Raw genomic sequence first — 12,576 nt, forward strand, 5'->3', positions numbered from 1 at the left:
TCCAAACTCTTCTTCTTCTTCACCATACTTTTAAAGCACATCCTACACACATTTAAAGGATGTGACCTCCCCTAAAGAATCTTGGGAATTATAGTTTCCCTGCCAGAGCGCTATTACCAGCATATTTAAACTATGCTTTAAATGTATAGTATGGGACACGGGTGGCGCTGTGGCCTAAACCAGAGCCTAGGGCTTGCTGATCAGAAGGTCGGCGGTTCAAATCCCCATGACAGGGTGAGCTCCCATTGCTCAGTCCCTGCTCCTGCCAACCTAGCAGTGTGAAAGTACGTCAAAGTGCAACTAGATAAATAGATACTGCTCCAGCGGGAAGGTAAACGGTGTTTCCGTGCGCTGCTCTGGTTCGCCAGAAGCAGCTTAGACACGCTGGCCACATGACCCAGAAGCTGTCTGCGAACAAACGTCGGCTCCTTTGGCCAGTAAAGCGAGATGAGTGCCGCAACCCCAGAGTCGTCCATGACTGGACTTAACGGTCAGGGGTCCCTTTACCTTTAAATGTATAGTATGGACCTGCCCCTAGTCTGCAACTCAGCATTTTCAATAGGGCTGTAAACAAAACGTACGATGGAAGTACGTCTTATAATGCACATTTCTCTTAACTGCTAATTGGTATTACTACAACCTAAATTGTACCCTTCCCTGCAGAAGAGATGCCAGTTCATAGACTCCCATGATGAATTAAGATTTGAGGAGTTAATCGTCTGTGAAAACTAATTATGTGTTTACTGTCTAATGTTCAAGAGTTCTCCAGTGGTAATAAAGAGAAGTAAATAAAATTGCTAAATTAGAAGAATACTCAAGGAAAGCATACAATGAGTGCAACACAGGATTTAAAGAAAAAGCCCTGGTGGTTTTTTTAATTTTGAAACTTAAAATGGAAAGTAAAAAAGTGTGCAGAAATACAAGAGATTACACAGTACAGTACAATATCTGCAAAATGAAGGAAGTACATAGTACAAGATGGAAGCACCCATTTAGTTCAACGTTTACACTAAAAGGCTACCTTCCGAAAAGCATGCTGCATTAGCTGTCCATGTCTGAATTCCCTGTTCAATATTTTAAGACAGCCTCTACACATTTAATATATTTTTTTTAAAAAAAACAACAACTAAATACCATGGCACTTGTTTGGAAACATGAGAAACAAAACAAAACTTGATATTTGCTTTTAACATCCCTCAGTTCTTTGTGAAAAATTGACACTATAAGATGAAATAAGTAAGACACACATATACAAGGGGGTGGGAAGCACATTGTAACATCTGCAATTTTACTCCTTTTGTGCTTTGAAGAAAAGTCTTAGATGTGAGAATTTCACTCACCTACAGTTTGTGAGTCAGAAAATGTACCTCTTATATAAGTCATTCTGTACCATGCAGCTTATGAAGTGAAACCGCTGTTAGTGGCCTAATTTCAGATACATTAAGGAAGGACGAAATAAAGTAAGATGGCACAAGCCAAGTTGTAAGTTAGCTCTATTAAGTTATAGAGGTCTCGTTCCCCCTTCAATAATGTAAAACTGAAAGACTACTCATCAGATCTAAAACATAGCACAATTAAATGTTTTTAGATGTACCCTGTAACTGACATGAGCTTAACAAGGGAAAGTACCAAAGTGGTTGAATTCCTCCTCTGCAACATGTCAGTGTTCGAAAAGCACAATGAAGATAATGCATACTAGTCAAAGAGGTAATTTTTGCCTTAATGCACAAATGTACCATAGATTAAGTTCACAATGGCAGAGGAAAAAAACTCACAGAAGGCTAACTAGAATGTGCTTGGTTCTGGACAACTATTAAGTTAAGTCCACATTTCTACATTATCTAGAACACTTTGAAAATCCCTTCTCTTTACAAAAATCAAGCAAAATACACAAGTGACATCTCCAGCCAGCAGTTCCTCGACTTTTAAGATAAAGCATGCAACTTTTTCTCGGTACGTCATTATATTAATTATATACAGACCTTTAGAACACCCATCTTCACTGACCTAGCTGGTTTGAATTTTTATTTAGACTTTTGCATACATCTTAGAGCAGTAAGTATAGGACCATGAGAGGAGCCACACTTCCCTAATCACATTAATAGAGGGATCCTTTTGTAGTGGTATAGTGTAATGGTTTTTCAAACTGTACAGCTGCTGTATGAGCCCATTAGCCTTTTAAATCCATAGTGAAAATAAATTCAGCTCTACCTTAACAGAGGCTACAAAATTATAAAGCTGGCTGCATGAGGTTGCATTTGTTAACATTAGCTGCCTATTTCTGCTAAATACTTATTTTTTCTTTTTTAAAAAAACTCTACTGGTTCATTTTAATTCAAACTGATACCATACATTTTATTAGCCCTTTTGAAAAGGACAGACTTAAGAAGGCACTCATTTACATAGCAAGGATGTATACCAAAGAACTTTGATTAAACGAATGAGAAGTAATTTTGGAGTCAAATCTACTGCATGGTAATTGAAAGAAAAGTCCTATTTGGAGACAGCCATGGTCTCCATTGTCAAGAAAGCATCTATTCTCCATGGCTCTGTCAAGCCTAAAGTAAATGCTGTGCCACTTCCAAGTCTAAAAAAAATAGCAAGGCATTACAGTGGTACCTTGGTTTACAAATGATTCAGTTTACAAACTCCGCAAAGCTGGAAATAGTTTCCTGGTTTGAGAACTTTACCTCAGTCTAAGAACAGAATCCGAACGGTGGAAGGGCACCGGCAGGAGGAGGCCTCATTAGGGAAAGTGTGTCTCAGTTTAAGAACGGTTTCAGTTTAAGAACCGACTTCCAGAACAGATTGAGTTCGTAAACCGAGGTACCACTGTATCCTGGAGACTGCAAATATTACACCACAATCCTATCCATGGTTTGCTCAGAAGTAAATCCCACCAAATCCAATGGCGCCTACTCAAAGTGCACCCAGGATTGCAATGCTATAATTGTAACATGAAAGATGAAACTTTACGTCCAGTTCACACTGAATGTGGAATATACATGGAATGGAAGCGGGCTGTGGCAGTACATGTAAATTCTCCTGCTGCTCTTCATTTGTTTTCAATCTAACACATTACCATCACCAATGCGAGTAAGTTTCTTAGCCAGGTCTGAGAACTCAGGTTTAACAAGGGTTCTTCAAATGAATTAGGGAGCATACTCGTTTTACTCTGGGTTGGCAACAGACACATGTAAAACTGAAGACAGGTGGACTTGATGTGTTAATTTCACTTAATGCAAGCAGGTGCTCTTTAATTAGACCACTTTGAACCCAGAGCTGCATTACATTTCAAGTGGAATAGGTGGCAACATCCTCTATTTCACATTAGGCAGCCTGTAGGAAAATGGTTGCCTTGATGTTTCAAGTTCAACTTTGGCAAAGTCTGTTTTAGTGTTTTAGATTTCCTTATAGTCAAATAAAAAGCATCCAGCTTATATAGCAGGTTAATGAAAAGTTCTTATTTGATAGCAAATGACAAAGGTAAATGCATTTTATTAATTGCATCCCAACTGCAAACTGTTCATCCATGCAGAAAAATGTGTCAGCGACAAATGGCACAGTTCAGAAGTGGGAGCTCAGACACATTCCTCAGCAGACATCAGAAGGGGATTGATATATTCAAAGCCTTCAAATTCAGACTGGTCAATCTTCTTCACAATATCACTGAAAATAAAAAGAGCATTTATATTCTCAAAAAACAATACAATACAATTTGTACTGAGGAAAAACCCCAGAGAGTGACTGTATTCAGCACTGGCTCTACTGAAACATCAGATTCATCAGGCTACTCTCTCAACTGTCCATCAGCAACCATTCCATCAAGCTACTACAGAAGGACAAAGGTTGCTGAAAAAGTAGTAACTTTTAGCCCTTTCCCTCTGAATCTTTCTATTCAAGCTGGTCTACAAGACCTCTGTAACTAAGAACCAGTGCAGAGGCTTCCTTTTCCCCCTTCTCTTTCTGAGTCGCATCTTGTGTAGAGTCTTTTAGATTGTAAGCCTGAGGGCAGGAACTGTCTTTTCATTCATGTCTGTAAGCTGCTCGGGGAGGTCCAAAGCGCAGAGGGAGCACTCCCAAGGCTTCGGGTTCCTTTCGCTCTCCGACCCCTCTCGCTTTCCAGGCTTCAGCGAAAGCAACCCGTAGCCTCCGGAGCACAGAGGGAGCGCTCCCTCTGCACTTTGGAGGCTTTGTGTTGTTATCACTGAAGCCAAGGAGCCTGCATTCGCTCCATAGGACGCACACACATTTCTCCTTAATTTTTGGAGGGGAAAAAGTGCATCCTATAGAGCGAAAAATACGGTAACACTAGCCCTGCCCTCCGAGTTGATTCAGAGTTCCTGGCCAGCTGTTAACGGAGTCAGATTGGAGGAGCATGCACAGGCCTAGAAATTAATAAATTATGCTATCCATTTATAAATTTCTAATTTTTTGGTGCTTAGAATTCCTGAGCAATACCAGGTTATTTCCACCAGTTCTTATTATAAGCAAGTATTCGCTCTCCAAAGTTAGAAATATATCTACGCTTGTCCTCATATAACCCTAACAATTAATAATAATAAATAAATAAATAAATAAATAATTTATTTATACCCCACCCATCTGGCTGGGTTTCCTCAGCCATACATAGATGCTTTGCATGCAGATGGCTTTAGTGTCAATTCATGTCAACACTACTTGTGATCACGTAACAGGTGATATGATATATCTCTACCGGAGACCCTGGAAAGTAGGTGCCAGGCAATACTGGGCAAGACAGACACTAAGTCTGGTTTTGGTATAAAGTGGCTTCCTGTGCTGAACTATCTGAAGTTACAAAATCCTGGATTGGCCCCAATTATATTTTTTTTAAATCTCAGAAACCATGTTAGTTACAATTCATTGTGCAATTTACCAGTTGCCATTTTGTTCACCCCAATGGGGTAGTCATTTTTGGTCACATGGGAATATGAGCAGCTCTGCTGGATCAGACTAAGCATCTATCCAATTCAGTATTCTGCTTCCAGCAATGGCCAATCATCCAGGATACCTACAAGCAAGGCAGAATGTGGATAGCCTTCTTTGTTTGTCTCTACTTCTGGAAACTGTTACGAGGTTCTGAAGTTCCATCACGGCAAATACTACCACAATAAGTGCTGTTAGAATTACAGGGGAGCATTTAGTTCAGTTTAGTAGCTTAATCCTTTACTTACTCATCATCAGGGGTGAGTTGAACAGGCTCATTCGTGAACTGGGAGTCAAAGTTGTCCAGACCAAATTCTCCACATATGTTTGGTTTAAAGGGAGGAACCACTTGCTTTTGTTCCATCTAGGAATAAGTTCACATAGCATTTAAGTGTTGCTGCTGGATAATTACATAGAGTGCATTAAGGATAATTCACATTTCTCTTAGGAGGACAAACTATGAGTTATAGTGTTTGTAAGCTTTTATTCCACACAACGATCTTATTGCTTTGGGGGCACTGTATTGCAAAGTATAATGGGGAGAACGCTTTTGGCCCCCTTGTGGTTATGCTACAGCATGGGTAGGCAAACTAAGGCCCAGGGGCCGGATTTGGCCCAATCGCCTTCTAAATCTGGCCAATGGACGGTCCGGGAATCAGCGTGTTTTTACATGAGTAGAATGTGTGCTTTTATTTAAAATGCATCTCTGGGTTATTTGTGGGGCATAGGAATTCGTTCATTTTTTATTTACTTTTTCAAAATATAGTCCGGCCCCCCACAAGGTCTGAGGGACAGTGGACCGGCCCCCTGCAGAAAAAGTTTGCTGACCCCTGTGCTACAGGGTGCCACGGGGCACTATTTTATTCCCCAATGCTAATAAGTATCTACATGGAGCCACAGGGAACTGTTATCAGGAGTTTGGGGCCAAGGTGCCACTAGTACACTGTTGACACTCACCTCTATTTCTCCATTACCTTGGAATCAGAGTAACACCTGGACTAGTGCCAGTTTGGCAAGTCTGCAGGCAAGTGGTTCCCATCTCAGAGAACAACAGCTGGGTGGGGTTGCATTCCCTAAGAAGGAGCTGGTTACACAGTCCTGGGTGCTTCTATACCTAGCTCTGTCACTGGAAGCCCAGACTGCCTCAGTACCTAGAAGCCCCTTTTACCAGCTGTGCCTGATACAACAGCTACAACCATTCCTGGACCAGCTTAACTTGACCACAGTAATTCAGGCACTGGTGACGTCAAGATAAAATTACTGCAATGCACTCTATCTGGGGCTTCCCTTGCTCTTGATCTGAAAACTGCAGCTAGCACAGAATACTGCAGCATGGTTGCTGACAGAAGCGAGACCCTGCCAACTTATAAACACGTCTGCTTAGAGATTTTCATTTGTTACAGGATCAGGTTCAAGGTACTGTTCCTGGTATATAAAGCCCTTAACAAGCCTGGGACCAGTTTATCTGCAGGATGGCCTTACCCAATGTGTGCCCACTCCACTGCTTCGATCTGCCGAAGGTGACACTGTTAACAAGTGCCACACAACAATCATCCCGTACTTCTAAGAAATTTTTGTGTGGCATCACCTACACTTTGGTAGTAGGTGTCATCAAACAGACGTCTTTGCTATATTCTTTTCAGCATCTGCTTAAATTATTTTTGTTTAGGCAAATCTATCCAGACATATACATGCTGACATGTTTTAATCTCTTTTTAGTTTACTCCTTTTTTTAATTGTTTTTAATTACTTGTTTTTTTAATTAATATTTTAATATTTATCGTAAACTACCTAGAGATTTTGTACAACCAAGCAGTATGTAAGTTTTGTTAAATCTTTAAAACCCCTTGCTCTGAACATAATCCCATGAAAACATGCTGAGTAGTAGCATGGTAAAAGGTAACTGAGCTCCTGAAGTACTAAAATGACTACTGCACTGCATAGTCCATGCTCACTTTGAGTACTTGAAAGGACATTGCTCATGCCCCCAAAAGATTAATTATCTGCTTATAATATGAAATATATGGGGAAAACTCAATGTTTTTTTGGCAACTTTTCACTGACAATGGCAGAGGCTCTCTCATCCAAGCAAGATTTCAGATATTCATGGTGCATAGAACTATTTAAAAGCAGTATTTATACTGTCCACTTACCAGGTCCCAATCAACATTACGAAAAAACGGATGTCCCTGAATGTCTGCAAACCCTGTTTGAGGATGACAACCTAGCCGTTCTTTTGGATCCTAGGTAAAGAAAACATGTAACATGAAGGTCAAATTAAGCTTAATAAGACTATTATAACTGGGCCAGTAAACATGCATAGATTGTAAATATAAATGAGTTTCAGTACACAAATTGTTAAAGTGCTCATATTACATTCCTTCCCAAATATGTATTTTGATAATTTTATACTAAATTTCTCCTGCCAGTTTTAAACCTGTAACATGTATATTTAAGAACCAAAGTTCAACACAAATATGGCATGAGCTCTTACCTTGTTAAGAAAGCTTTTTAGAACACTTGCTGCCTTCACAGAAAGGGATCGTGGGATACGGATTTGCTTCTCTAGAATAACTAGAAGAAATAATTAATAACATTTTAATTTCATGAATTTTCTGTTTTAAAATTCTAAAGGTGTGTTTTGGAACTGAGGTACAACAGAAAACTCAATCTGTATAAGAGGTTGAACTGAATTAAAGGCTGTTTTTAATGCTAAATAGTAGTATTCTTTTGGACCATGGGATATTAATTTCACCTCTTTTGTGCTTTAAATACATAGAATAATTTTAAAAGACATGTAGGTTTCCTTTTCTGGTATAGGAACTTGACTGCACACTCCTTTATTTTAAAAGTTAAGATCTAGCCACAGAAGTAAACTTTCAGGTCTCTAAAGGCAATGGAAAATCAGCCCAATACCCTGCTGCCCTTTAGCTAATTTTGCACTATGTTTGTTCAGAAAGCACAAATCTACTTGGGAATCAGGCATTCATCAGGAGATAAACTTTGCCTCATTGTACATTTCACCATTTAATTTCAATCATACTTGCTCCTCATTGAAATGCATCATCCGTGATCCACAGAATCAACTGCTTGAACAAACTAAAAATTGTGCTTTTGAATTACTTACCTTGGAAAAGATAGTCTTCTGTATTTTGATCAGGATTATCAGAGCTTCCAACAATATCAAATGGTGATCTGCCTGCCATCATTTCAAACATCAGGACACCTAAAGCCCACCAGTCCACACTAAATCCTGCGATTTAAAACAAGGCAGAACACTAGTTTAAAAGGATTTGGTATAATCAGCATGTTTATCTGGCAAAGCCTTTAAAGATGTGGTGGAAAGTAATAGATATAGCAGGAAGAAGAGAAGCGGTGAGACTACACAACTGAGGATTTCAAGGTAAATCTAGGTGGATAAGAAATTCCAGGCTTTCAATGACATCCTTACGATCGCTATGGCCTAGTTCTCCCAAAGAGGTAGTAAGCCAGTTCCCCACGTGGTTGCAGGTGGGCTCCACAGCTTGGGATGGCACCTCCCATTGGCTCAGGCAGGCAGGGTCTAATCTGCTGACCAATTCACCTGGCGGGAGAGCAATCCCACTGATCAAACTGGCCTCCCTCTTGCTGTGGCCAATCTGGTCTAGCCGAGCTCCATAAGAACCTAGCCTGCTTCATCTTTCTTTTTAAAAACCTCACACTTTCCCCCTTTTTCTTGCTTATTATCTTTTCTCTGAACCCCACTGTACTCCTTCTGCTTCCTTGCTTTCTTGCCAGACCTCTGGCCCCCCACATCCTCTGCACAGGGCGGGCTGCAGGATGAGCAGTGCTGTGAGGGAGCTCAAACATGGTTCCCACATTCTAAGAAATCAAACTGATGAAGCAGAACCGGTCACTGTCAATTTATTTTGCATTCGGATCAAGTGCTAGGTTTAACTGCACAAACATTTTGAGTACAAGAGGGGTTCAGTGCCGGGGGAAACTGTGGTGGACATTTGGTTTGTGTGGTAACTACTCATGCTCTCCAGGTTTGGTATTTATACATGTAATATTTACCATAATCTTCTCCGCGCAAGATCTCAGGAGCAATGTAGTTAGGAGTGCCACAGAATGTGCTTGTTGTGTCTCCAGGCCTTAATCCTTCCTTTTAAAACGGAAACAAAGGGGAATGAAAACCATACGCAAATATTTATTCTGCTTCCCATCATAATAGCAAGTCAGTTGTTTTAACTGCACAACACCTAATTTAACAGGCAAGAGCAAACATACGAGCTCTTTTTCATACATGCGCCACACTTTCAGAATAAAAATTTTAATTGATAAGAAATACATTGGAAAACAAAAAGAAACAACTCCTAGCTTGATCTATAGCATAGATCACAACTACTTTATAATATGATTGTGGGACATCCAGAAAGTATAAAACAATGCAGCTACATAAGAACAGGAATCATTCCCAAAATATAATTATAAACAAGCCTTTTGCACTCAATGAGAGGTGTAAGCTAGCTTTTGCAGGGTAATCTTGTTTATATTAGATCTAATTTGAGACAAAGAAGTCTGTCTTCTGATGTTTCATATTTGTCAGAATTGAAAATCCCTGTTCACAATAATATGTCATGGAGAACTGTAGAATAGTGAATGCTCTTGAAGAAGAGTTGTTTCTGGACCTATAGTCCAGTGGCCTACTCCTGTATTTCATTATACTACACTGAAAAGTTTAAACGTTTCTTTGATTGTTCTTGAATCTTCCTGCCACACTTGCCATCCTCTCCTGCCAAACCAGTGTGGAGCGCCACACACTGCACTAGATCAAGATAAAAGTAGCACTCTTTCTAAAAACTGCAGATGTTCTGGGCTGCTAGCTAAAGTCCATGGAAAATCATTTTACTGAATTAGGAGACAATCTAGTTAGCACAATTCCAAACTACTTGAGGCTCCCACTGGTGGCTAGAGGCGGCAGCATTTTTTAACAATCTACTCAAATCCCCCTGAAAATCTGCATTGGAGGCCTATGAGACCACCCCTGAACAGTGTGGGGGAAGTCATGTTTGGGACTGCAGGGGATAGAGGAACATAGCAATAAATGGAGCTTGTGTACTTATGGGAGGACAACATGGCAGCCCAACCTAGTACCATAGACTTACTGCTGCTTCTGTACAACTTGAAAAAATGAGTCAAGAGAAACCATGACAGCTGCAGTCCATTGATATTCTTCTTCTCTCCAGTTATTTGGTAATTTGATTGCATCATTGTACATATTTTAATGAAGCCAACCTAATCAAAAACTACAGCACATTCTAGGGAGGAAAATCATGTTAGGAAAATCAAGACTTCAAGATGTTTGGAGATTTTGCCTCTTACCTTGCACATGCCATAGTCAGTCAGTTTGATATGCCCCTCAGAATCTAGCAACACATTATCGAGTTTCAAATCCCTATAAATTATTCCTCGTTCATGAAGGTAGTTTAATGCTAAACTGATTTCTGCCGAGTAAAACCTAAAATGAAATTGAAGTGCCTTATTTTATTCTTAAGCTTCCATAGCTAGATCCAACAACACCAGCAGTGTATATCAAATGTTATGAAACTGGGTGTCCCTTCTAAGCTTATTAGTCATCTCAGGCCTCCCTGAAATCTATAAGTTAGAGTGTTACATCCTCTGTGGAGGAGCTATTTCTACCTTTCATCATTAGGCATTCGAGTTTTAGTCTTTGAGAAAGCTGGAATATATTTTGCATTCGGTTCAAGTGCTAGGTTTAACAGCACAAACATTGGTGACCTGACCCTTCCACCCTTCAGTTGAACCCCAGTAATTCCAAGCACTGATGCATATGAACACAACTAGCCTTTTTGTGTCTTCTTTTTCTGCTGAGTGGCAAAAAAAGTTAAATTTATAAAAATCAGTCTCCTGGCAGTTTTAAAAGGCTTTTTGAAGTAGGAGCCAATTATGTCTGCCAGAAGAGATCAAACTGTGGTGCCTGAGAAATTCAAGAACAGCTAAGATGAGTGAGAAAGTAAATCTAGAAACTGAAGGTATAAACAAGTAAAGAATATACAACTTTTATTCACCTCTCTCAGCTGTGCTGGCAAAGAATGAGCACAGGAGGCAGTAGGTGGTACTTAACTAAGTTTTACTCAGAGTAAACCCATTGAAATGATTATGACTAAGCTAGCTCCATTAATTTCAATAGGTCTCCTTTGAGTAAAACATAGTGGAATACGATCCAGTGTCACATAAAATGACTGTGGCACCCATTTCAGAGTTCTAGGCTACTTAACTTTGCAAATGAAATTAGATTCATTTTGGAGCATCTCTGAAAGAGAAGATAAGAACCACCAAATGCAACTCTTTCATTTCAATAATTAGGCTGACCAAAACAATAATTAAAATTGGGAGGCAAAAGGAGATGTTCCATGTAATTAGACACCTTTGGGTTTTCCCTCCATCCATAACAATGTGCAAAAGTCATGACAGGAACACATACCTTGCATGCTCTTCCGGCAATTTCCTTTGGCGCTGCATATGAAACATGAGGTCCCCTCCGTTTACATACTCTATAACAAAAAATAGCCTGGAACACAGAAGTAAATTCTATAATGGCTTGATTCTTTTATTATATACTTTTATTATTATGGTCCACCTTGTCACCTACACAGACTTAACAATTGAAGTGCTTTCAGAGCGTTACCCCTCTCTTCTTTGGTTAGTCCATCTCAAACATCAATAAAACATACCTATTTATTCTCCCTTTGCAGGTATTTTCAACATGAACATAGCCCTATACCACCCTTCCTCTGCAGATCAATGGACAGTTTACACTATAAATCTTACAACATACATCTTATAATCTTATTCCTTTACTGATAGGTGGTTGAGAGTACAGCTCCGCTGAATGTTTCAGGACTTGTGTTTTGATTTTCCTTGTACTCCCTTTTCGTCAAACTCTACCCTTCCTCAAAAAGGTTTACCAGAGGATATATTCTCTAGTGTTTTACCATGGTAAGTAAACAGGCATGTACCGTATTTTTCGCCCTATAGGACGCACTTTTTCCCCTCCAAAAATGAAGGGGAAATGTGTGTGCGTCCTATGGGGCAAATGCAGGCTTTTGATGAAGCCTGGAGAACGAGAGGGGTCGGTGCGCACCGACCCCTCTCGCTCTCCAGGCTTCGCGGACCTCTCTGCAAGCAGCGGGAGCGCTCCCACTGCTTGCGGAGAGTTGTCTGCATGCCGAAGCCTGCGTGCGCTGACCTCAGCGCGTCCAGGCTTTGCTGACCTCTCCGCAAGCAGCGGGAGCCAGCGCTGGGCTCCCACGGCTTGCAGAGAGCTGCCTGTTTGGGGGTTGGGGTCGGGGGAAGCTCGGGCCTTCCCCGCCCCAGCCCCGCGCCTGGGGGGGAGAAATATTTTTTCCCCTTTATTTCCCCCCCAAAAAACTAGGTGCGCCTTATGGGACAGTGCGTCCTATAGGGCGAAAAATATGGTATATTGAAGTATGTGACACAGCAGCACCTAGGCCACTATGAGAAAATGATTCAAGGCTTGTTTATCACCTTCCTCCTTCTTTTCCTATTTTACAACCTTGCACTACCAACTTCTTTAATAAATATATCACACCATATCATGTGTGT

General features: G+C 40.4%; 1 protein-coding gene across 1 annotated transcript in view; it reads right to left on the bottom strand.

Annotated features, from left to right (window-relative positions):
- Nucleotides 1–847: 847 nt before the first annotated feature.
- PRKCI (protein kinase C iota) overlaps nt 848–12,576 on the bottom strand; it is a 31,763-nt gene continuing 20,034 nt past the window's right edge. Inside the window, exons 11-18 of the mRNA XM_081911049.1 lie at nt 11,435–11,521; nt 10,312–10,447; nt 9,004–9,091; nt 8,075–8,200; nt 7,442–7,521; nt 7,101–7,190; nt 5,196–5,311; nt 848–3,669 (exon numbers count right to left, since the gene is read on the bottom strand). Of these exons, the coding sequence (XP_081767175.1) occupies nt 3,582–3,669; nt 5,196–5,311; nt 7,101–7,190; nt 7,442–7,521; nt 8,075–8,200; nt 9,004–9,091; nt 10,312–10,447; nt 11,435–11,521 (811 nt within the window). The 3' untranslated portion in view covers nt 848–3,581. The remainder of the gene's footprint in view (nt 3,670–5,195; nt 5,312–7,100; nt 7,191–7,441; nt 7,522–8,074; nt 8,201–9,003; nt 9,092–10,311; nt 10,448–11,434; nt 11,522–12,576) is intronic.

This window comes from Podarcis melisellensis (assembly GCF_964234715.1).
Source record: "Podarcis melisellensis genome assembly, chromosome: 5".
In the NCBI taxonomy this organism is placed as follows: domain Eukaryota; kingdom Metazoa; phylum Chordata; class Lepidosauria; order Squamata; family Lacertidae; genus Podarcis; species Podarcis melisellensis.